This window comes from Cucumis sativus, chromosome 6 (assembly GCF_000004075.3).
Source record: "Cucumis sativus cultivar 9930 chromosome 6, Cucumber_9930_V3, whole genome shotgun sequence".
Classification (NCBI taxonomy): Eukaryota; Viridiplantae; Streptophyta; class Magnoliopsida; order Cucurbitales; family Cucurbitaceae; genus Cucumis; species Cucumis sativus.
In genome coordinates, this window is record NC_026660.2 from 28,718,653 (window position 1) to 28,739,954 (window position 21,302).

Consider the following 21,302-nt stretch of genomic DNA (forward strand, 5'->3'; position numbering starts at 1 on the left):
ACATTTAATGGATCAATTGGAAGTCACACCCCATAGCACTGAAGAGGAGGGATGAAAAGACGTCATTGAAAATTTTAAAATTTATCAAAGTGAAATATAAACAAGTGGAAGGATGTTATGTGCTAAGAACAACAAAAATGTGAAGAATAGCATGAAATTGTTTATTTTGAACCTAAATCTTTTGCTTTAAAAAGATTGGACATAGTTATCTTTATATTTGACTAGACTTTAATTGTCAACACTAGACTTTATGTATCATTTTGATATTGTTTTTTAAAAACACATTAATATAAACTAAAAATGGTTTTCAAACAGTTTCCAAATCTAACTTGTGTTAAATTTGATTTGGTTCCATAAACTAAAAACGAATAGAAGATTAGAGGGATTTAATTAAAGAAATTGATCCTTTTAATTTATAGGTTGTTGAAAAGAGAGAAGAGAAAAAACAACATTCAGTTGGTTTTGTGTTTAAGAATATAGCGGAGCTGATGTTTTTGGGTTTGAATCCTTGCATCCAAAGGCTTAATCTTGAAGCAATTTTTCTGAATCCCTCTTGGCCATTCAATACATCCATGTGTTCCTCTTCTGATATGCGGATTTTGCGAGTTCCTCCGACCCACCGACTCATTACACCCCCCCTTCAACTCGCCTCCTTCACTCGACATTGTCCTGTTCGAATACCTTCCACTACTTCCATTAACCTTTTTTTTCGAACAATCTTCAAATGGGTTCTCTACAATCTCTGTTTTTCCTTCTGAAACAAACTCATTTTCAACTGACTTATTGTTGTTGTTGTTAATCTCTTCACATTTCTCCTCCAATTTGCTCACATCCTTCAAATCCTCAAGCAGAGACAGAACAAGGCTCTGTGTTTTCTGCTCGTAAAACAACCCCTCAATTTCTTCAATGTCTAACGATTTAGCAGCTTCGTGAATCAATTCACCTCTCTTTATCTCCATCTCATCCAATTTTTCACTCCTTGACATCAGAAAATTCTCAAGATCGGTTATGAGTTTGTTCATTTGAATGTACTTATCCTCTAGAGCTAATTTTGCATCAATCAGCTTCATTTGAATTCTTTCTTCTCGCCATACCTCTGCCATTTGTAACATGTTTCTCTCTTCCTCTAATTCTTCACATAATTTCATTGATTCCCTTTTCAAAGCTTCCACTTTTGCTTTGTCTCCCACAATTTGTTTCGCCATCTCCGTACAGACCTCCTCGAGTAACTCTCTGTTTTTCTTCTCTTTCTGGTATTCTTGCTTGTACTTCTCAACCTTCGCTTTGGCTTCCGCCAAGTCCTTTATCAAATTAGCTTTAAGAGTTTCTGTTCTGTGATGGGTTTTTCTTTCTTGGTTTAATTCCTCGAGTTTCAAATGCCTTCGATTCTTCCATATGGCTCTGTTTTCTTCTAGCTTCCCTCTTAAGTGTTCGATTTTTTTCTTTGAGTTTCGTTGCCGGAATTCTAGCTTTCGGATCCGTGTTTGGGCCAGTGCCAGCTCTTCTTTCAGATAAGAAGCGGTGGAGGCCGTCGTGAACGGTTGATCTTCGCTGCCACAGTGGCTGTAAAGTCTACCGAACTCCGCCGCCGCATCTGCTTCGTTTGGGGTTTCAGGGTTCCAATTTTCTGTTGCTGCTGCTGCCTGTCAGAGATTGAGTTTAAAATTTTAAGTGCTGAGGATAATACCAATTCATTTGAGTAATCTATCGGATTAAAGAAAAAAAAACTTATGTAATAATTGGTTTGAATTGATTCCATTTTGATTTTCTATCAAATCTTTTTGAAATGAATTGGTTTGTTTTATCGTAGAAGAAAATATGAATCAAACAAATTGAAACCTGGAAATATATTTCATTTGATTTGATTCTTTTGGTTTCTTTGCATGTTTTTTTCCTGTTTAATGGAATGGGGTAAATGAATTGAAATGTACAACTCATTTACATTGATATGAGTGTAATTCATTGGATAGCAACACCAATAATCATCTAAAAGTTGATGATCCATTTGGATCTCAACAAATATTTCTAAATATTCTAATTTGTTAGCCAATTGTCTTTGTAATGATTACAAATTTTGGTCAGTGATAAAAAAAAATTGCAAATATAAATACTCAAAACATTTAATGGTAAAGAAAATTGTAACAATTATATAACTTTTAGAATTTTTTTTTATTTTTTATTATTATTATAGCTTTGAGTCCAATTTCTCGGCTTATCTAACTTTGTTTGAGGCAAAAATTCTAACCACCACTGTAACGAAGGTTTTTATGATTTAGTTTTAAAAGATTCAACAAAAACTTCTTCCGGATAAAGATAGACAAAAAAATTCATAATGCATACTTTTTATCCACCAAATGAAATGATACGTTTAAATCAAAATCTTTAATTAAACGTCGTTATTGTTTGCTTTTTTTTAAAGATAAATGATTGTTAATGCTGTGATGATGCTTAATGAAAAGAAAAATTAAAAATGAGATTGATAAATGTTAAAAATAAACAAAACTTTAAATGCAAAGGAAATAAAAACAATTGATCCGATGAGAGTGGGCAGTGGGTATGTAATTCCATCGAGTATATTCCGTTGTAGAAATGAATTCATATTATAAAATCACACACACTATAACTTTTCTTTGTTGATCCATATCCAAATCGAAAGTTCTAAAAAGAGGAATATAATGATTAAATAAAATAAAGATAAAGTCATAATAGAGTGACCAAAGTTTATAATTATTTAGATTAATTGGCGTGACTTTAGCACCGAATCATGTAAACAAAAAAAAAAGGAATATGAGGAAAGGAAAAAGAAACTAACAAAAATAATAAAGACAGTTGGAAACAGAAATGGAAATTGGAAAGGTACCTTCACCTTCATTCCTTTATTCCAGGAATCAATACAATGACGCCTCTCATCACGACGCCCATCCCTTATTTCTCCCTATAATATTTTCAATTATTATCATCATTCTAAAATTAACCTTCTGGGTTTGTAATTACTGCTAAAATCACAACATTTCGAAGTTCAAAATTAAATCCAGCAGTTTACCTGAGACTCTGTCCTACCACCGCCTGAGATTTCCTTGTAATGAAGGTGCCAGAGGTCCGCGGCGAGCTTTCTGGCCTGTAATTGAACCCGATTACGTCCTCGAGATCCATGGCGTTCCTCTAACTTCCAACGGAGCAGAGGAGTCATCGGGACCCCGAAGTTTGACCTCCGAGCGCCGCGTGGGCGTTGTGACACCGGAGAGTTTTTTGTGGGTGTTAGATTCATTGCAGAAAAGAAGTTTTGTTGGCCATGAGAAAAGAGTTAAGAGTTCACACAAAACTCCAATTCACAAAACTTTTCCTTTTTCTTTTCTTTCTTTATTTTTGAAGAGCATAAACATAAACAGACAGAGACAGAGAAACAAAAGAAATGGAGGGGATGGAAATGCTGTCGACAGGACAATATCATTTCCCAAAGTATTTATAATTTCTTTTTTTTTAATCTATCAATATTCAATGCGCAAAATGGCATTTTATTTTTCACACTCTTAATTAATTACAAGTATATATTAGTGGTGGTGGTGGTGGTGACGACTGACATCCATTTCTCTTAATTTAATTAATGGTAAATCATATTTTAAAGGGACTAAATGATATTTAATAAGTTCATTTAAAATCAATTTGTCATTAATATTGGAGTACATACAGTATGTGTAATCATATTTTAAGTAAAAAAATTTCTTTATTATTCTCTTTTCCTTTTCAACGAAAATCGTATGTGGTGTCCACCATTGATCATGTATTAAACAGTTTAATGATAAGAAAAGAAAAAAGCACCATAAATATTTGTCTACATCATTTTTGCAAATCTCTCCATCATTTTTCTTAATCCTTTTAACTATGCATTTTATTTTATTTATCAACCACTTCAATTCTTATATTTGACTTCATTCGTTAAATTTTATTATCTCTTCTGATGATTTTTATTAATATCTAATCCATCTCCAAACTACAATAAATTTAAGATTTATTAAAACATGTATGTAAATTAAAATCAAACCATTAGATTCTTTTTTAAAAAAAACAAACTATTTACCATTTATATAAAAAAAAAAAAACTATTAAACGGCAAAAATCCATTATTTTCAATGAAGTTTAACCTTTTGTATATTTCGTTATTTTTTACACTTATTTTATGTTTATTTATTATTACTATTTATGGTTGATAATGCATTAACACTTTCTCTATTTATACTATTGCACTTCCGATAAAAAAGATTGGTATGTAACAATTTTTTAAAATGAAATTGTGGTAAATGATATAAAAAATATAACTCTTTACAAAATATAACAAAATTTCAAATTAAATTTGATAAATTTTATTATATTTTGTAAATAATTTTATTATTTTGTTATTTTTTAAAATGTATCGTAGTTTATTAAAAACATGAAATGCATTGACTCAAAAACAATCTTCCAATGGCTATTTTAAGAAATATTTTTTAATTACATTTTGGTTGGAGTTAAGGAGGGAGCACACAAAAGGTACATACAACTTACTACACCACATAGTCATTATATGATTGAATATATTTGTACAAGTCGAGCAATGGAGTTGCAAAACTTTTTCATGGACCAAATAGCATCATCCATGAAAAACGTTACTTCTTATTTAAAAAAAGTTCTTTAATTCGTGTATAAAAAAAGAAGACAAACGTGTTATTAGATGCAACATGATCTTTATTAAATGCACCGACTCACTACTACATGCATAAGTATTTTCAAAATTGTTTTCAAATATATCATAACGAATTAAAAATATTTATGTATATAACAAAATATCATTGTCTATATGTGATAGATTGCGATAGACCACAACACTATCATGACAAACAGACACGAACAATAATTTATTACAAATAGATTGTGATAGCTAGACCATATATGTAAAAGAAAAACGATTAGTTTTATCCTATAAAATAAATTTCCTACAGTATATATAAATACTATTTACATGGATGTCTCATTAATAACTCACGTGGAATAGAATCGCTGAAAATTCAAAAGTCCGTAAAATATCATTAAATTTGAGAGACCCTAAGCTATCTATAAAAGAGATATAAATCCCAAATGTACAAATTGACTGCTTCTGTTTCTGCTTCAACTACACAAGTGCTTCCTATTACAATAATACAAATTTTAAAATAAATATTATTTCATCCACTGTGAAGATCTATGTATCAAATGAACACAAATTTGTTTTCTCAATTTCGCATAAAAGTTTGAATGAAATCTCCTTAACCAATCTTGAAATCTTTATTAAAATTAGTGATGATTTTGTATATCTACTAAATATTGAGCTGCCTCATTTCAAGTTCAAGCAAAAAAAAAAAAAAAAGAACTTTTAATTTATATGAGACTCTCAGTTTAGGAATGATATGAGAATTGTAGTGTTCCAATACAATTTATGAAGAGTGAGAACCAAGCAATCTGCAAACCATAATTTCTCCATCATTATTCCAGTCTCGGCCATTGGACATTATCATGTACTTCATCTATATAGCCTTTCTACATCATTTCATGTGCCTCATTACCAAATATTACCATGTGCTTTATATGTTTATTTTAATTCATAATTGGATTCTTTTATTTATTATAATTATTAATTTGCATTATTTAAATTTAATATTATTTCCATTCATGAATTTTCAAATTTGAGATGTGTGGTTATATCTAATTAATCTATACAAATAGTTTTTTATTACTGTATCTAACGAAAGATTAGTATTAGAAAATAAACAAAATATATAAACTCTTGGTTTAGCTTAGTGAATTCATGCAAATACATTATAAAAAAGATTCACACTGTCCGATCAACTTGTTAGGAATGTATCATCTTGATTATTTAGAACTTTTAGTTTGATCATAAAGTACAAACCTTTTCTATATGTAAATAGAAAATTAATTGAGAAATTAGAAGAAAACAATAAAAAATAGTCAAACATTCAGTAATTACATGAAAAAAACCATATATATATAATAAATGACATCATGATGATTTAAATTTATAGTAATTACATGTATACAAAGCCCACAAATTCGAGCATACTGGTGGGCGGCTAATGTGGGTGAAATGAATAAATTTTCTAACGCTTACTATATTTCCAAATCAATAACAAAACTTTGGCCTCTATGTTTATTTAAAGATGATCGATGCTACCTATCTTATTACACAAGAAATTAAATATCTTATATATATATATATTTTTTTTTTTAATTAAGAACAAGAAGGTCTGCAAATATGTTTAATATTGACTTATTATGCTAAAAATTAAAAAAAAAAAAAGATATAGACTAATCTTTAGCTAGCCTCTACCTAACATTCATTATCATCATATAATTGTCCTTGAATTTAAAACAATTATTATTGTTCACTCTAATATACATGACCTAAACTTTAATTAAGATTGACCTTAAAAGAGTTGTGAATTTAATTGGATATTCATCAACTTGAAATCGTGTTAAATTTGATGTTTTATGTAGCTACGTGCAAGAAAAATATGTGATTGGTATTTGTTACATATTCAAGTATAATATAATAAACGTGGTTTAGTTAGTAAGATTCCAGTTTTATATTCCATTTCACACTATAGTAGTTGTTTAAAATCCTAACATTCTAACCTTCCTTTTCAAAATGTTTTGATATATTAATATAATATGAATTTTATAACAGCTAGCTACAATGTAATTGAAATTAATAAGATATATATTTCTAATTTAGTATATATGCTAATTTAGTTTAGTTTGCAAATTATTTCATCTCTCTAATTTTTTTTTTTTTCATTCTTTACCTGAATGTAATCTTTACTTGAAGTATATATAGATGGATATTTATGGATACAAACGGTTGAGAATCAATAATGAAAGCAATGAAGATATCATAGAAAAAACCAATATGTAAATAAATGCATAGATTATATAGATCTCAATTATATTCACCTGAAAGCTGCATAACAAATAACTTCCCCATCAAACCAATAATAATAGACATACTTTCATAAATAATGAATAATGTTTTACTAAAAAATATATATATATATATAAACAAACAAAACTCATACCATCAACCCATAAATAAAATGTCAAGTCAACAATAAATCGATATATATCACGTAATTCTTTGAAATTCTCTTAATTTTCCATATCGTGTTAATCTAATGTTGGACATATAGTATGATATTCCATATAAGGAATAGTAAATCTAGTTTAGGAAGAGTTTAATATAAAATTATTAACCTAAAATAATGTATAAACATTATAGTCAAATACTACCAAATATATTGAATAGTTATACTTCTCCCATGCAAATGAGTTTTCTGTCCTTTTGATTGTAAAAACTAATTTGATGGATTCATATTAGATTATTTTCAATGTAGATGATACTTCCGACTGATTAAGTTATTTGGCCTAATAATTCATTAAGGAATGTTTTGTGGTATGCCTTTCGTGTTTACTTTTTTTTTTTTTCTCCTCGTTCTAGAAACAAAGTTTCTCATTTGTTGTCCCACTTGGCTTTGGCAATTCATATGGTTTAGTTTTGTAGTGGGAGAGTTTAACTTTTTTTTTTTTTTGGGTTAAGTTATGCTATGTTACATAACGTATTTTTTTCTACATAATTTTTTGTATTGATATAGTTTTATTTATTTGTTATTTTTTGAATGAGAGATTTGTTGGTTGATTTTAAAAATTATAAGGATCAAACTTACAGTAAAACTATACTGCAATCAATAATTAATTAATATGGCAACAATACAAAAAAAAGATTGAATATTGATGTGAATAATATTGAACTAATCTCATTTTGAGAAAATAAAAACAGGTACATTGGGTGGGACAGTATCTAAAATTATTTAGGTTAATTAGATTGGGGAGATGGTGAAGTACATAAAAGCAAAGTAATTGTGACGGTTGAGATCATCATTTAACTGTAGGTCCCACAAATAAAAAACTTCCGAATCGGAGTTTGGTCAACCACCATCCCCATCAAATGCCACGTGTTAAAAATCTAACCGTACTTTTGTTTACAATGTGGGATGTTACCAAATCTCTACCCTCAAAACAACAATAATACAAATATCCGCCAAGAGATCCAAATTACTAAATTAAATTCCCACCAATCACATGGGTAACTGTTGCAAAGCTCAATCCTCCACTCCGGTGATGGAAGGCAGCCATCCGACGACTCCCCCGTTCAAGAACCACCCTCAGAGAAGGAACCAAGAAGGTAGTTCTAAAGAGACTAATTTGAGAGAGGTGAAAATAAGGATGACGAAGAAGGAGCTTCAAGAATTGGTTGGATGGTTAAACATGGCGGATTCTAGCTTTGAACAGGTTATGGCTCGCCTTGTGAATGTTATTAACTATCAAAATGGTGATAATAATAATGACCAAGTTGTGAAATTGCGTCAGCAACGTTCGTGGAGGCCTTCATTGCAAAGCATTCCTGAGATGATTTGAAGTACGTATATATCTAAAATATTTTTATTATTTGTTTCTTGAAACAAAATATATTATTTTCGGTTTCTTCTATTTTATTTCTTCTTAAGATTGTGTATTATTTAAAATACTACCATTGGAAAGATATGAAAGGGAAATAATCGAACGGATTCTAGGATGCTGTTTAGATTTAACCCATTGTGATATTAATTATACTTAAATGGAATCGAGATTATATGGGGATCATAATTCAGTTTAATAGAAATGAGTATATGGGTTGTTTTTGTTTTTGTTTTCTTTTATACATCTACAAATCTACATCCACCTAACCTAATTTTATAGGATCAGTCGTTTAATGTTCAAAAATTATGTGCCAAAGAAACTTATAGATAGAACTCATAACTAAACTATTTATTAAGGTCGTGCTTTTATATACTACTGAGTCAACCACTGTGTTCGTGAAGATAAGTTATAAGCAATAATAATAACGTTGGAAAAAGAATTAGAGGACCCTATGTAGTGTAGGACTCATTGGAATGAAACTTGAGATACAAATGATGGTTCCAAAATCGCTACCACACACTTGTTGTATGATTTAATTTTTATCTAAAATTTGAAATCTTTCTACTCTAAACGCAGTTCTGTGAGAAGAGAATATATGGTGTGTATAAGTATTTTTCTTAATTAAAAAAAAAAAAAGACAAAGGCATATGTATATTATGTATAATTATAAAACTTTAACCTGCACATTTTGGTGTGGGATTTTATTTGTGAAATAGAACTTATGTTTGTCTCATTAGATTGTGTAAATGATCTAGACACTTCAAATAGGTTGGACATTTAATATATGTTTTTGTATAAAATTCGTGATTAATTTGTACAATTCAAACAAAGTCCACAAATTTAGATTTACTAAATTCTGAAGCACATAAACCCTAGAGATACATAAAAAAAGTAATATTGGGCGTGTTGCTTTGCTAGGTTTGGTACCGTTGACAAATTGTACCAAATAGTTAAGATGATAATTTAACAACCATATAAGATATTGTGTTGATTAATTTGATTTTTAGTTGGAGTACATATGTTTGTTGACCAGCTAGTCCTTTTCTTTTGAAATTATAAAGCATGTGTTATGTGTTTGGTTAATTATGGAATGATTAATGAGTCAAAATGTTATATTATTTGATGTGTATTATATATAAATCTATTTGTTTGAATGGCAATAATCCAGATTGATGCAAAACTTTGATAATTAGGTATTGCGCTGTTATATGACTTATGAGAAGAGACCACGTTTATCTTCAGATCCAACCCAAAACATAATATGGTAAATTTATTTATTTTTTCTTTTCTAAAAAATGTCGGTAATGTCTTGCTCACATGCCGCTCACGTGCCCTACAATTATTATCTCATTTGGGGTTTCACCTTTCTTTCACTACAATTTTTTCTTTCCTTTTTGTTTCCATTTATAAAATTATGTACCCTTTTCCTTTTATGAATAATTATAAGAGTGATTTTATGTTTATGAAATACAGGGATGTGGTCTACAATTATCTAGTTTTATAAAGTAATTGCAAATATAGTATTAAAAAAATAAAAAAAAGAAAATGTAGCATTTTTAAAATTTTATTATTATTAATTTTTAGTTATGTGATAATATAGTTGATTGGTTTGGGTAATGATCATAATCATAAATATTATTATTCATCTACATGTGCTGTATGTTTTTGCTTTTCTTTTCTTTATTTCTGTGATGATAAATTTTCAGCATATTGAAAATTATTTAAGCAGCACATGGTGATACTTTACAAAATCAAACTATATATATGAGTTTTTGCGTTTCAGGGTGGTAAACTAAATTTATAGAATATTTGTTAATCAAAGAAAAACCTTAAGAGAAAACCTATGAAAAAATCCAACTTAATTATACTTTATCTTCTGATTCCATATTCTAAAACTAGGTTATGAGAAAATTTGGTGTAAGCTGAAAGTTAAAAGTTAAAATTTTCATATTTAGCTTTATCCTCACAATTTGTTAAAGAAATCAAATAATAAATAATGAATATGTACTTGAATTATACATGTAAATTAAAAGCTGTAATCACGGCGTTGTACTCATTCTTTAGTCCATTTGGAAACTCCTAAACCATACTTGCCTTTTGATATGAAAATAATCTCACCAATTATTCTGTAATCCAATATAAACTTTTGGAAGAAATTCTTCAATCTAAGTTTGTTTGTTTGTTCTTTTTTTTTCTCCTTTTACAGATGAATAATATTGACTATTCAATGATGGGAGATTTGGAATTGAAAGAATTTTGTCTTATATAAAAATGTGTTTTCTCCTCTTCGACTTAAAGTAACGTATTTATTAAAGCCACTTGGCTACAACTACGAGAAAAGCATTTTCATTATATATAGTTTTGAAAAAAAAATACTTTTCTTATCTTCCAATTTTGGAGAATATGTTAATTAATAGACTTAACCTTAATTTAGAATTGACGTAGCATTTAAAATAATGGACGTTCTTTTAAGAAAATCAATTGAGAGAGAAAAAATAAACATTAGGTAAAATGAAAGAAATAGTATACAATGTTTGGTAATACAAACAAAAGCATCACTTCAACTGTTTTTTATATTTATACTTAATTTATAATTTCTTATAATAATATAATTATTTGAAAACATATGATTTTGATTCAACAAATTTTAATGTGAATAATTTGATAAAGTTTTTCTTTAAATTATTGTTACGTGAAATTGAACCAATTAAAATATTTGTAGTAGATGTGAGAAAGTGAATTAACATAGAATGATAATTTGAGAAGTATAATGATTAAGTTCTCAAAAAAGAAACCTAACTTGCATCTTAGTTATAGAAGTATAACCAATGGTTGAGTTTCATAGATAAAAAATGTTTTTAAAAGATAAAAACAAAAAAAAAAAAAAACCAATTTGTTACGTGGTAGTATAGTCTAAAAGTTGAATATAATAAAATCTGAATATAATAAAATCTACTGAATTTAAATGTGATGATATTGATAGATTGATAAATATTTACTTTATCAAACTAACTAGTTTCTCGAAGTTTTCATATAACAACTTTCTATAATTTGCAAATATGAAGTCTGTAAAGGGTGTTTAAAGTAATTTTATTTGTATTATTTTCGAAATAAGAAAAGATTAAGAAACATTGCCATGGATAGAAAAAATATGAACTATTTACAAGATATTAATATTAGAAAGTAAAATGCCCCCAATTAAGAAATTGTTATTTTTTTTTTCCTACAGTTACTTTTTAAGTTTAAATTGCCATATTATTTACTTATTTTGTAATAAGTAAAAGATTACTATAAAGAGTCCTTTAAATTGAAATCTTAGAATTAAAAAAACACACAAATTCTTAAAAGTTCAACAACTTGAAAATATATGTTGAAAACTTAGACCAAATGCAGGGACTAAACATATAGTTTATCCTAATAAGTTTTCATGGACTTGAGTTTGATTCCGTAATCTTCTGCAACCTTCAAGGGAAAACTGGAAGAGAGAAGAAAAAAGGAAAAGGAATAAAGGAAAAGAAACCGTTCAAAACACCAAAATTAAAGAAAGCTCCTTAACACCAGCAGCCAAGTGAATGCTTAGAAAAATTTCTTTAATTCATATAAGAAAGCTCATTAACAAAATTAAAGCTCGAAGGAAAAAGTAATCAAGTTTCCAACGATTTGATTGATGAAAACTATGGTGAGTTTTCTTCAAGATGATAACAAAACAGGAAAATTGGCAAAGTTAGTTTGTTTCCGGCCAAACAACGACTTGCAATTTCTGATCTGTGTAATAACTTGCTTGTAAACACCAATCTTGAGAGTTGAAATACTTCCCATTGCACTCTTCTTCAGCCTCTTCAATCTCCTCCCAAATCTAACCTTCAGCCTTCGAATTCTAATTCTCAGATACGAAGGTTTCCCCATGGAATCTGCTCTTTCCAACACTTTGTTGATTAGAAACTGTGCTCTTCGATGAATTATCTCTTCTGGATCTTCTTTATCAACCTTACAGTAACCATTCGACCTCTTAGTAAGAACCAAACTCATTTCTCTCTTCTAAACTAAGCTCAGGTGTAGGCAGTGGGGAGAGTTTGAGTGGAGACATGGCATTTTATGAGTGAATTTATGTGGAAGTGTGAAAGTGTGAACTTTGGCTGTGGGGTCAATGAAGAAGGTCATCCATAAGGCAATGAAGAAGCAAGCTAGCACAGCATGTGCTTTAAATTATGAAGGGAGACTAAGCGGCTCCTGAGCTGGCCTTCAGATCATGTGTACATGATTCACATTAAATCTTAAACCAGGAAAATAATATGCATATCTTAACTTATAACCCTTCTGTTAAAATGATTAATATTTGATAATCATATAAACAAAGGGTAAAGGTAAGTACCTAGCTTTTGTCAGTAATATTAAAGAGATGTTAATATAAATGATCCAATAAAACACTTTCTAAAGATCCCTGAAGCGACTGTCAGATGGAACTCCGTAGTCAAAATTTGCAGCATGGAACCATCCAATTGGAATATAAAACAGACCAAAATTCCACCGACACAAAAAGTATCTTTGAAAAAAGGAATAGAAGTCACAATAGTAATAAAGAAAATGAAGGTCAAATGTATGGATGAGACTACATGTCGCTGGATTTAGACTGTCTATTCATAGATATGACTTAAGAGTCAACTAGCTAAGAGCTATCTTTTATTTCTTTATTACATGAAGAATCTTATGCATTAGACGATCAAATTTTCCACCGGCTAAGGAAGTCTGTCTAAGCTAAGACTATCTTCCATTTCTTTATTACATGCTGACAAAACAGTGCTAAGATAGTAGTTTTTCCTAGAAACTGATAAAATATAGATCTACCTACTTATATGAAATACTGCAGATATGGAAGCGCTCCTATAATCTTCCAGCAAGTGGGTTGATTTACCTTAGCAGTTAGAACCAAACCCATCTGGAAGTTCATGGAACACAAGACAACAATCTCTGGAGATGTCATCATTCTTCCCCTAGTTCATTTTCCTCTGTTCAAAGTGGATAGTTGATGCTCACAATTTTAAAGGATACCAGCGACAAAAGTTTGAGTGTCGTTGGTTGAATTTCTGGTATAATACTCCTTAACAAGTTAGGAACTTCCATCTGAGCAAATTACCCTTATATAGATATTGGGGCAGCAATTCGTTTCCAGGGCGTGGTGACATTGGAAATATCAAGAATAGGAACACCATTGACACCCATTTTACAGCAGCGCCGATTTATCTAATTTAGCATCCATCCACTATTTGCAAAAAGTTCATGAAAAATAAATTATATTGGAAAATCTCCTGGTTGCAATGATCATATTAGTGAGAGGCTAAAGCTTAGTGATGAAGAATTCAAAGCCTGGTTAATGGCTTGTCGAGCATTTCCCCATCTGCATCTGGTCCAGCACTGAAAAACCTTGAATTTTGTGACTATTGGGATGGAGAGAAGGTGAAAGCTTTGGTTAAAAAATAACAAGGGAGGACGCAGTGAAAAATTGGCTGGCTGTGGATTGGGCCTGGAAACTAGGACTGCTGGCCCATGTAAAACGAGGGCTCCATGAAATCAATTAATGGGCCGAGCCCAAGAAAAACGTCATTCCATTTTTGTGGTAAATTGTAATATAACAGTAAGATTAGTGAATTTACGAAAGCGATGATTGGTTCGTGGAATAGACTCGCGCTGTTATTCGCGCCAAATCGTCACCGCCACGTAAAAGAGCAGAACGGGGAATAGCGAGTTTGTTTTCTTTCGCCGTCTTTCTCCTCTAAATTTTTTCCTTTCCGACTCTGCGGATCTCTTTCCCAGTTGGGATTTCGCCGGAGAATCTCTTTCGCTCCGAGCTCCGGTTCTTCTTTCAAGCTTATAAACATTACCCCCTTCTTCGTCTTCGATCTTCACCTGACGTTTTTTTCTTTATAGGGAATCATTTCTTTCTGAGATTCGATGGCTCAAGCCGTTGAAGAATGGTACAAGCAAATGCCTATTATCACCCGTTCCTATCTCACGGCTGCTATTGCTACCACAATTGGTTGTTCTCTTGATGTATGTACCTTGCCTCTCCTTATCCATTTCTTGCTGTAGCTCATCTAGGTTTACCTCTTTGTTCTTTCTAGGGATAATCTTTTATGTTATTGTTTGAAACGGAATATTTTTAGAATGCCTTCACAGTTTTCTCTCAGTTTCGATTTTGATTGTTATGAATTCATTAATTCTTTGTTTTTCCTATCCCGGATGATTACTGATATCGATTAATATTACTTGAGGGATTTTAGTTATTAGCAAGTCTTTAGATTTAAATATTGGTTGCCTATTGTGATCATCGTTGATTTTATTGACCCGTGGGGATTTATGTACAAATTTCTTTAGTTGTGGTGTCAATGTTTCCTGATACTGGGTGGTTCAAAATGGGTGCACAACGTATTGTTGTTTCAGGTTGATTTCAATTGAAATATAATACAATTAGAACGTGTGTTTTATCCCTTTAATATCTTATTGCCATTTGTTAGTCATCACTATTTTTGTTAACTTTAGAGTTTAACAGCTGATTTATTGTTGTAGCTTATCATTTCGTTTATTCAATAATTTCTCATGGGTTTGATACTCTACAGATTATCTCTCCGCATCATCTTTACTTGAACCCTATCCTTGTGGCCAAGAAGTATCAGTTCTGGCGTCTCATTACCAACTTCTTGTTCTTCCGTAAAATGGGTAATTATTGAAATTCAACCTTGTCTTGGCTTTTATGAATTTCGACTAACGTGGTGCTTTATAGGTATCGTGGAATGATTAGAATAACTGGTTCGGTGACAGATTTTTTGTAACTATAGGATGTAATTTGTTCACTAGAAATTGACGCTATTATTTCTATACCTCTTCACAAATATGATGAAATGACGTATATTGTTATGTTAAAATATTGTACTATTTTTTATGCTACTGCCTACAACATTTTTCCTACAAACTACTATATATTTTATCTTCCTTCAAAAGTTCAATAATTTTTAATGAAGCTTTTATGTACATCGCAAGTTCTGTGTTATTTGTTGGATCAAACAATTAGATGAGCGATTGCAAAGGCAAGGTTGCTGACTAAAGTGGTTATCTCTTAGCATCGATTATCTGTCTGACATTTTAGACCATCGACTGCTGACATGAAGAAACTCATTCATTTACTTGAGCTTTTGTTATATTAGCCCCTAAAGCTTGCATTTATTTCTTCATGGAAGCTTTAATGCAATGATGAAGCTCAATTCATGTCTTGCTCCAGAACTAGAAGTAGAAATATATCCTTCGTTTGGCAACTGTTATAAAATGTACATTAGTTAACACCTTTAAAGCAAAATAATTACTATTGATAGCAACATGTAAATTTGTATCTGATGAAACATGAAAGCCAATCATTAAGTATACTAGTTTTTCATGTACATATAATTGGTAATTGTAGAAAACCGTTTCTTTTTTTCTTTGTACAAACATTCCTTATTAGCTTCCATCTGCTGCCATTTTCTGATTATAGTCATTGGTCATCAACTTTTGAAATAAGTGCTCATGCAGACTTGCATTGCATGAGAGTGACATTAGTGTCCTGTTCTTGTTTATTGAGGTTTTATGTTTTATGAAATTCTATTCTATATGCACATGGGATGCAATTAGCAATTGAAGCAGTGCTGACCTACATTGTGCAAGTTTGTTGCACATGTTCTTTTATTCCATGTGGCAAATTTTTGTAGAGGGGAGTTCCTTGTTGGTTTTTGTTGCAAAATTTCTAGATTGACATCACAATGTTTTGACAAGTGACCGTGAACCTTCAAAGTTTTTTCGTTGAACTCACATTTTATGATTTAGCCATCTTTTGCACTGTATTTTATGGTTTGGTTACCACTTTTGTGCCCATCATTTAGTACTAAAGAGCTGGAAAATGTGGCATGTTCAATCTTTCTTGACTTTTTCAGCCTTTCTGTTTATAGATATACTGTATGGATATATTTCTTTTGGATAAGACGAAGACAACTATCTGACGTTCCACTCTTAATTTCTGATGTGTCTGTTATTGCCAGATTTGGATTTTTTGTTTCACATGTTTTTTCTTGCCCGATACTGCAAACTTCTGGAAGAAAACTCTTTTAGGGGAAGGACAGCTGATTTCTTTTATATGCTCTTATTTGGGGCCACGGTGCTGACTGGAATTGTTTTGGTTGGGGGAATGATACCTTACTTGTCTGAGTCAATTGCTGAAGTTATATTCCTTAGCAACTCTCTGACGTTCATGATGGTCAGTTTCTATCTCAGATTAGATGGGAGCATTCATTTCTTTCCTTTCTTGCAATCCTACTTTTTACTTTAACAAATCTTCTTATACACAGGTTTATGTGTGGAGCAAACAGAACCCATTCATCCATATGAGCTTTTTAGGCCTCTTTACTTTCACGGCAGCTTACCTGCCCTGGGTGAGTCAAACTGGGTTTCTTTGCATGTTATTACTCTTCAGTCATCCTTGCGTTGACAATTTTTTTAGGAATTATCCCAATCCGACGTTAATTCCTTTCAAGTTTAAATCTCTATTCACCAGTACAAGCATCATCTTAAGCTTCACGATAAACTATTAAATTTGTCAGCGTTCCTTTTTCCTTCGCAGGTTCTATTAGGATTCTCTGTACTTGTGGGGGCCAGTGCTTGGGTGGATCTACTGGTATGCCGTCAGACTCTGTATTTGGATTATAATTCTTCATAGTTCCTTATGTGTGATCCGACACTATTTAAGTTTTTGCATAATTCACTAGACTTCTATTGCTTACGGTCTTGAATTCTAGAAATGTTCTCATCACTTGGAGTCTCCCAAAAGTTTCCATCCGCTTTTCTATGATGTAGAATTGCTAGCAAGTCAGCAAAGTAAATCAATTTCCCTCACTATGATTATTTAATGAAATTGTTGGGTACTTAAGGCGAAAAATAATAGTCAATGACTTTTTATTAGCACGAATTGCTTTAAATTAATGAATCTTTTTCAATAGTAATAACGGATTATCATGTGATTCAGGGTATGGTTGCTGGCCACGCATACTATTTTCTTGAAGATGTGTACCCACGAATGACAGGTCGTCGACCATTGAAAACCCCATCCTTTATCAAGGCATTGTTTGCTGATGAAGCTGTTGTAGTGGCACGACCTGCGGATTTGAGATTTGCGGCCCCCGCTGCTGAGGATATTCATCAAGATTAGTTTGTTAGACACTTGAACAAATCTAGTGATCCATCTTTTGGGCATTCATTCACCCTAGAAAGGAGCAACCCCTGATGACGAGGAATTGTAATTTTCATCTGTAACATAGCATAACCAAATCTGGCTTTATTTTCTCCCCCCCGTTTTTGGTATTGGCTTTGTGCGATAGTGATTTGAATCTCAATTTCATTTGCATTGGAATTTCTTGATTCAAAATTATGCAAATGAAGACTAATTTAACCCATTCGGTAGTGTTTTGATTAAGAAAAAAAAACCAAATTGAATAAAAAAGTTTCATCGTGATCGATTATTCTCGGAAGATTATAAACGAATTGTTAATGATTGAAGGCATCGGCTTAGCCATAGAGGTCTCTTTACGAATGTTGTCTATTTCGTATACAGAAACTATGTACATGCTTGTGTTTCTAAACCTCATAATTCAAATTCTTTTCATCTCAAAGTGAAATGTCGAATAGAAATTTGTTACACCTGCTGGAGTAAAATCTCCACCTCGTCCATGTCATTAAACACTTGGAGAGCTTATATACTTCCGTCTTCCTAAAGCCTTCTAACATCTGCAAGTTCTAAACCTATACTTTCCGAGCAATCAATCCAGAACTCTTCTTCATGAACTGTGCACCGTAGGCTGCTGTCGAGGCCACTGTTGTTGACACCACTAACCAACTGCAACCCAATCGAAGGGGCAGTTAGTTTATAATGATAAGCAGAGGTTTCAAGAAGCTAATAGCTGACATACCTTAAGAGTGTGACGTAGAGCTCAGTCTCCTGAGTTCCAAACTCGGGTTGCAGAAGCGCACCAGCAACCAATACCAATTGGAAAACAGTATTGACCTAGCACAATCATCATCCTTAATAAAACATCCAAAATACTGATCTCATATTATACCGATTCCCAGTAGCAGTAGCGCCATGTCATAGAGCAAATGTACTATGGGGAAGTTGCAATTACCTTGCTAATAAAAAGAGGCTCAACCTTTTGGGGAGAGGTACCATCAAGATTGAAAAAGTCATCCCAGCTTCTCCACTGAAAGAAAGTTATAATTCATTAACCATGAAACTCGCTCCAGAAAATCAGAGCAAACATCCCATCATGAAGACTGCAGAGCAAGGAGGTTTAGGGGAACAATATTCAATTTTTTCACCTTCCAACCCAAGCTATTGGCCCTTTGATATACAGCACCGCTAACTAGTAAGACATCTCTCCCAACAACAAGAGCAACAAGTCCAGCTAACCATAGAAAAAAAATCATGATTTATACTCGTCAATGAAATTTTGTTTAATCTTCAACATGACATCTAAACATAAAACCTACCTGCCGGCATCAATGGATTAAGTAGGAAGGAGATTTGAAACAAGAAAATTTAAATCCGATGAACAAGGATCTTCTCCAATAATAGAAAGTAGAAGAGTATCCTACATTTAAAGAACTTTCCAGTCCAACAGGAATCCAGGAATCACTGAGCATTAGATTAAAGGGAATGGAACACTTACGATGGAGAAGATCATTCTGCACCATTGCCAAAGCAACACATCCAATAAGAACCTAATCTCACAACCAGAACCAGAGTAAACAAAAGCAACCCAATTCAAGCTACACGTAAACTAATAGAGATAGGGATTACAAAACTCACCTTGTCGGCCAAAGGATCCAAATAAGAACCCACTACGGAGTTTATTCCCATTTTCCTGGCGGTATATCCATCCAGCTACGAAAGAGAAGACAAAAGGTAATAAGAATTATATCATCCATTTACGTTTTTTTTTTCTTCTAATTATTCTGATTGATCCGAAAGAGGTAGCATCCGCTCAATACCCAGTCGGTTGCTCCTGATATAGCTAATCCCACCATTGCCGAAGAGTACCAGCCATTTGATATCATCCTGTATCAAAATCCTACCCATCATTAACAACAAGAATGTACAGCAGAAATGCTAATAAAAAAGACAACGATCAGATGAGTCAAATGGGGAAAATGTAATAAGATTCAAATTACCATCCAAGAAAAGGACCGGAAATTAACCGGCTTAATGAAATTAAATTGGGTAAATTAACGAAGCCGTGCACCCAATTATCATTTATTTTCTCCGAATTCAACCGATCCAACAAGTGTGGTGGGGGTGAAACTGACCCAAAATTTATTCTAAGAGGAAGTTTGGTTCTGCGAAGCAAATTCAACCGAGAATTGAAAGCTTCTACTCTGCGCAAAATAATTCCATTACCTTGAACATAAAGGGGGGTGGCGGACTGTGAAAGCTTCCATGGGGGGGAGGACAGGAAAAGAGGACCATGGAAGGGAAAAATTAATTTAGAGAGAGGAGAAAGAAGCCTAGTTGAGTGATATCCGAAGGGAGAGAGAGTTTGTGATGGACAATAAGAAAGAGGAGAGTAAGGAGTCGAGATTGTACATGTGGTGGTCGTAAGGAAGGTTTTAGAACTGGGATTCTTCTTGATTATAGTTTTAAGAGATCTGAAAATCGCCATTAGTAAAGCATTGTCTTTCTGATTTAGGCCTTTGCGATGATGATGGGGGTGGCTGACTACTCCTCCGAGGGAGACGGTGGGATTCCAGTCGGTCTGTCTCTAATTAGGTTTTACAGGTTTCGCATGAAGACGACGGCGAACACGTGGACTTTCTCTTCAGACATTGCCTGGGCTTTTTCACAGGCCAATGGGCCTTTTTGCAGCCCGATAATTATAAAACTAAAGATCAACTCGGCCCAACATTCCAGGATCTGCTCTAGCCTTCATAGACCAAGAAACGTAAATAATTGTTTTGGGCCTATTAAAGCCCAACAGACTATTGTCCTAAAAGTTTGGTTAATGGCTTAAACTTTTGTGCTGATTGCATAAATGAAAAAAGAAAAGAAACCCCAAAATGATAGCATATACACCACAAGAATAAAATAATTCAACCCATCATTTAGTATGTTGGTTTATGATTTTTTCAAATGAAAGTTATCAATTGCTATCACTAATAGTTACTGTACGAGATCTATTGACTAATTTTACTAATAATTGCTATTAGTGATATTTAATAGCTACGATCGATGATAAATGATAGTCTTCAATTTGAGAAATATAAAGAAAATAAAATTGATCTACAGTGAAGCTTTACGTCCCTAACCTTATCCTTAATTAGCGACAACTACTACCACAAACACGACTTAGTTTCAACTTAATATTTGCTATGTTTATAAATAATTTTAAATTGTGTTATATTTTTAGAATCTCTTTTATAAGGATTCTATTTACTATAATTTCTCTAAATTTCTTTAACGCTTTATTTGGATAAGTGTGGGTTTTTTTATCGTCCATTTTGTAACTTATCTATTTAACTATATTCCAATGGACAAAAGATATTATTTTATAGAGCAAAAAATTAAAGTTTGTGTTTGTGAATGACATGGGCACAAAGAACATAGTGCTAATTTTGTATCCTATAACCTTTTCTACATACAAACATGAACGAAATAATTATTACTTTTACTATCTACATGACATTGCTAGTATACA

The 21,302-nt window shown here is 32.0% G+C and overlaps 3 protein-coding genes and 1 long non-coding RNA gene across 7 annotated transcripts; 2 read left to right on the forward strand and 2 right to left on the reverse strand.

Moving 5' to 3' along the window:
- Positions 1-359: 359 nt before the first annotated feature.
- LOC101209340 lies at positions 360-3,445 on the reverse strand. Of its 2 annotated transcripts, none has more exons than XM_004134924.3 (3): positions 3,044-3,445; positions 2,867-2,935; positions 360-1,643 (listed from the first exon to the last, which is right to left on the reverse strand). In XM_004134924.3, exons 1-3 carry the CDS (start codon positions 3,266-3,268, stop codon positions 453-455), a joined length of 1,485 nt encoding a protein of 494 aa, XP_004134972.1. In that variant the 5' UTR covers positions 3,269-3,445; the 3' UTR covers positions 360-452. The 2 variants fall into 2 exon arrangements, with proteins under 2 accessions (XP_004134972.1, XP_011658154.1); XM_011659852.2 differs by having other exon boundaries at positions 2,861-2,935.
- Positions 3,446-8,028: 4,583 nt separating this feature from the next.
- Positions 8,029-10,082, forward strand: LOC116404458. The gene is made up of 2 exons (XR_004217296.1): positions 8,029-8,500; positions 9,735-10,082. It is a non-coding gene; the product is annotated as an uncharacterized LOC116404458 (long non-coding RNA).
- Positions 10,083-14,171: 4,089 nt separating this feature from the next.
- LOC101217794 (derlin-2.2) lies at positions 14,172-18,011 on the forward strand. 2 transcript variants are annotated; one of them, XM_031887319.1, is made up of 7 exons: positions 14,172-14,283; positions 14,467-14,589; positions 15,156-15,255; positions 16,605-16,819; positions 16,911-16,994; positions 17,183-17,236; positions 17,585-18,011. In XM_031887319.1, exons 2-7 carry the CDS (start codon positions 14,491-14,493, stop codon positions 17,765-17,767), a joined length of 735 nt encoding a protein of 244 aa, XP_031743179.1. In that variant the 5' UTR covers positions 14,172-14,283; positions 14,467-14,490; the 3' UTR covers positions 17,768-18,011. The 2 variants fall into 2 exon arrangements, with proteins under 2 accessions (XP_031743179.1, XP_004134757.1); XM_004134709.3 differs by having other exon boundaries at positions 14,271-14,392.
- Positions 18,012-18,086: 75 nt separating this feature from the next.
- On the reverse strand, positions 18,087-20,398 carry LOC101217556 (cardiolipin synthase (CMP-forming), mitochondrial). 2 transcript variants are annotated; one of them, XM_004134708.3, is made up of 8 exons: positions 19,783-20,398; positions 19,603-19,669; positions 19,421-19,495; positions 19,281-19,332; positions 18,931-19,016; positions 18,738-18,812; positions 18,525-18,619; positions 18,087-18,451 (listed from the first exon to the last, which is right to left on the reverse strand). In XM_004134708.3, exons 1-8 carry the CDS (start codon positions 20,268-20,270, stop codon positions 18,358-18,360), a joined length of 1,032 nt encoding a protein of 343 aa, XP_004134756.1. In that variant the 5' UTR covers positions 20,271-20,398; the 3' UTR covers positions 18,087-18,357. The 2 variants fall into 2 exon arrangements, with proteins under 2 accessions (XP_004134756.1, XP_031743178.1); XM_031887318.1 differs by having other exon boundaries at positions 20,009-20,373.
- Between the last annotated feature and the right edge of the window lie 904 nt (positions 20,399-21,302).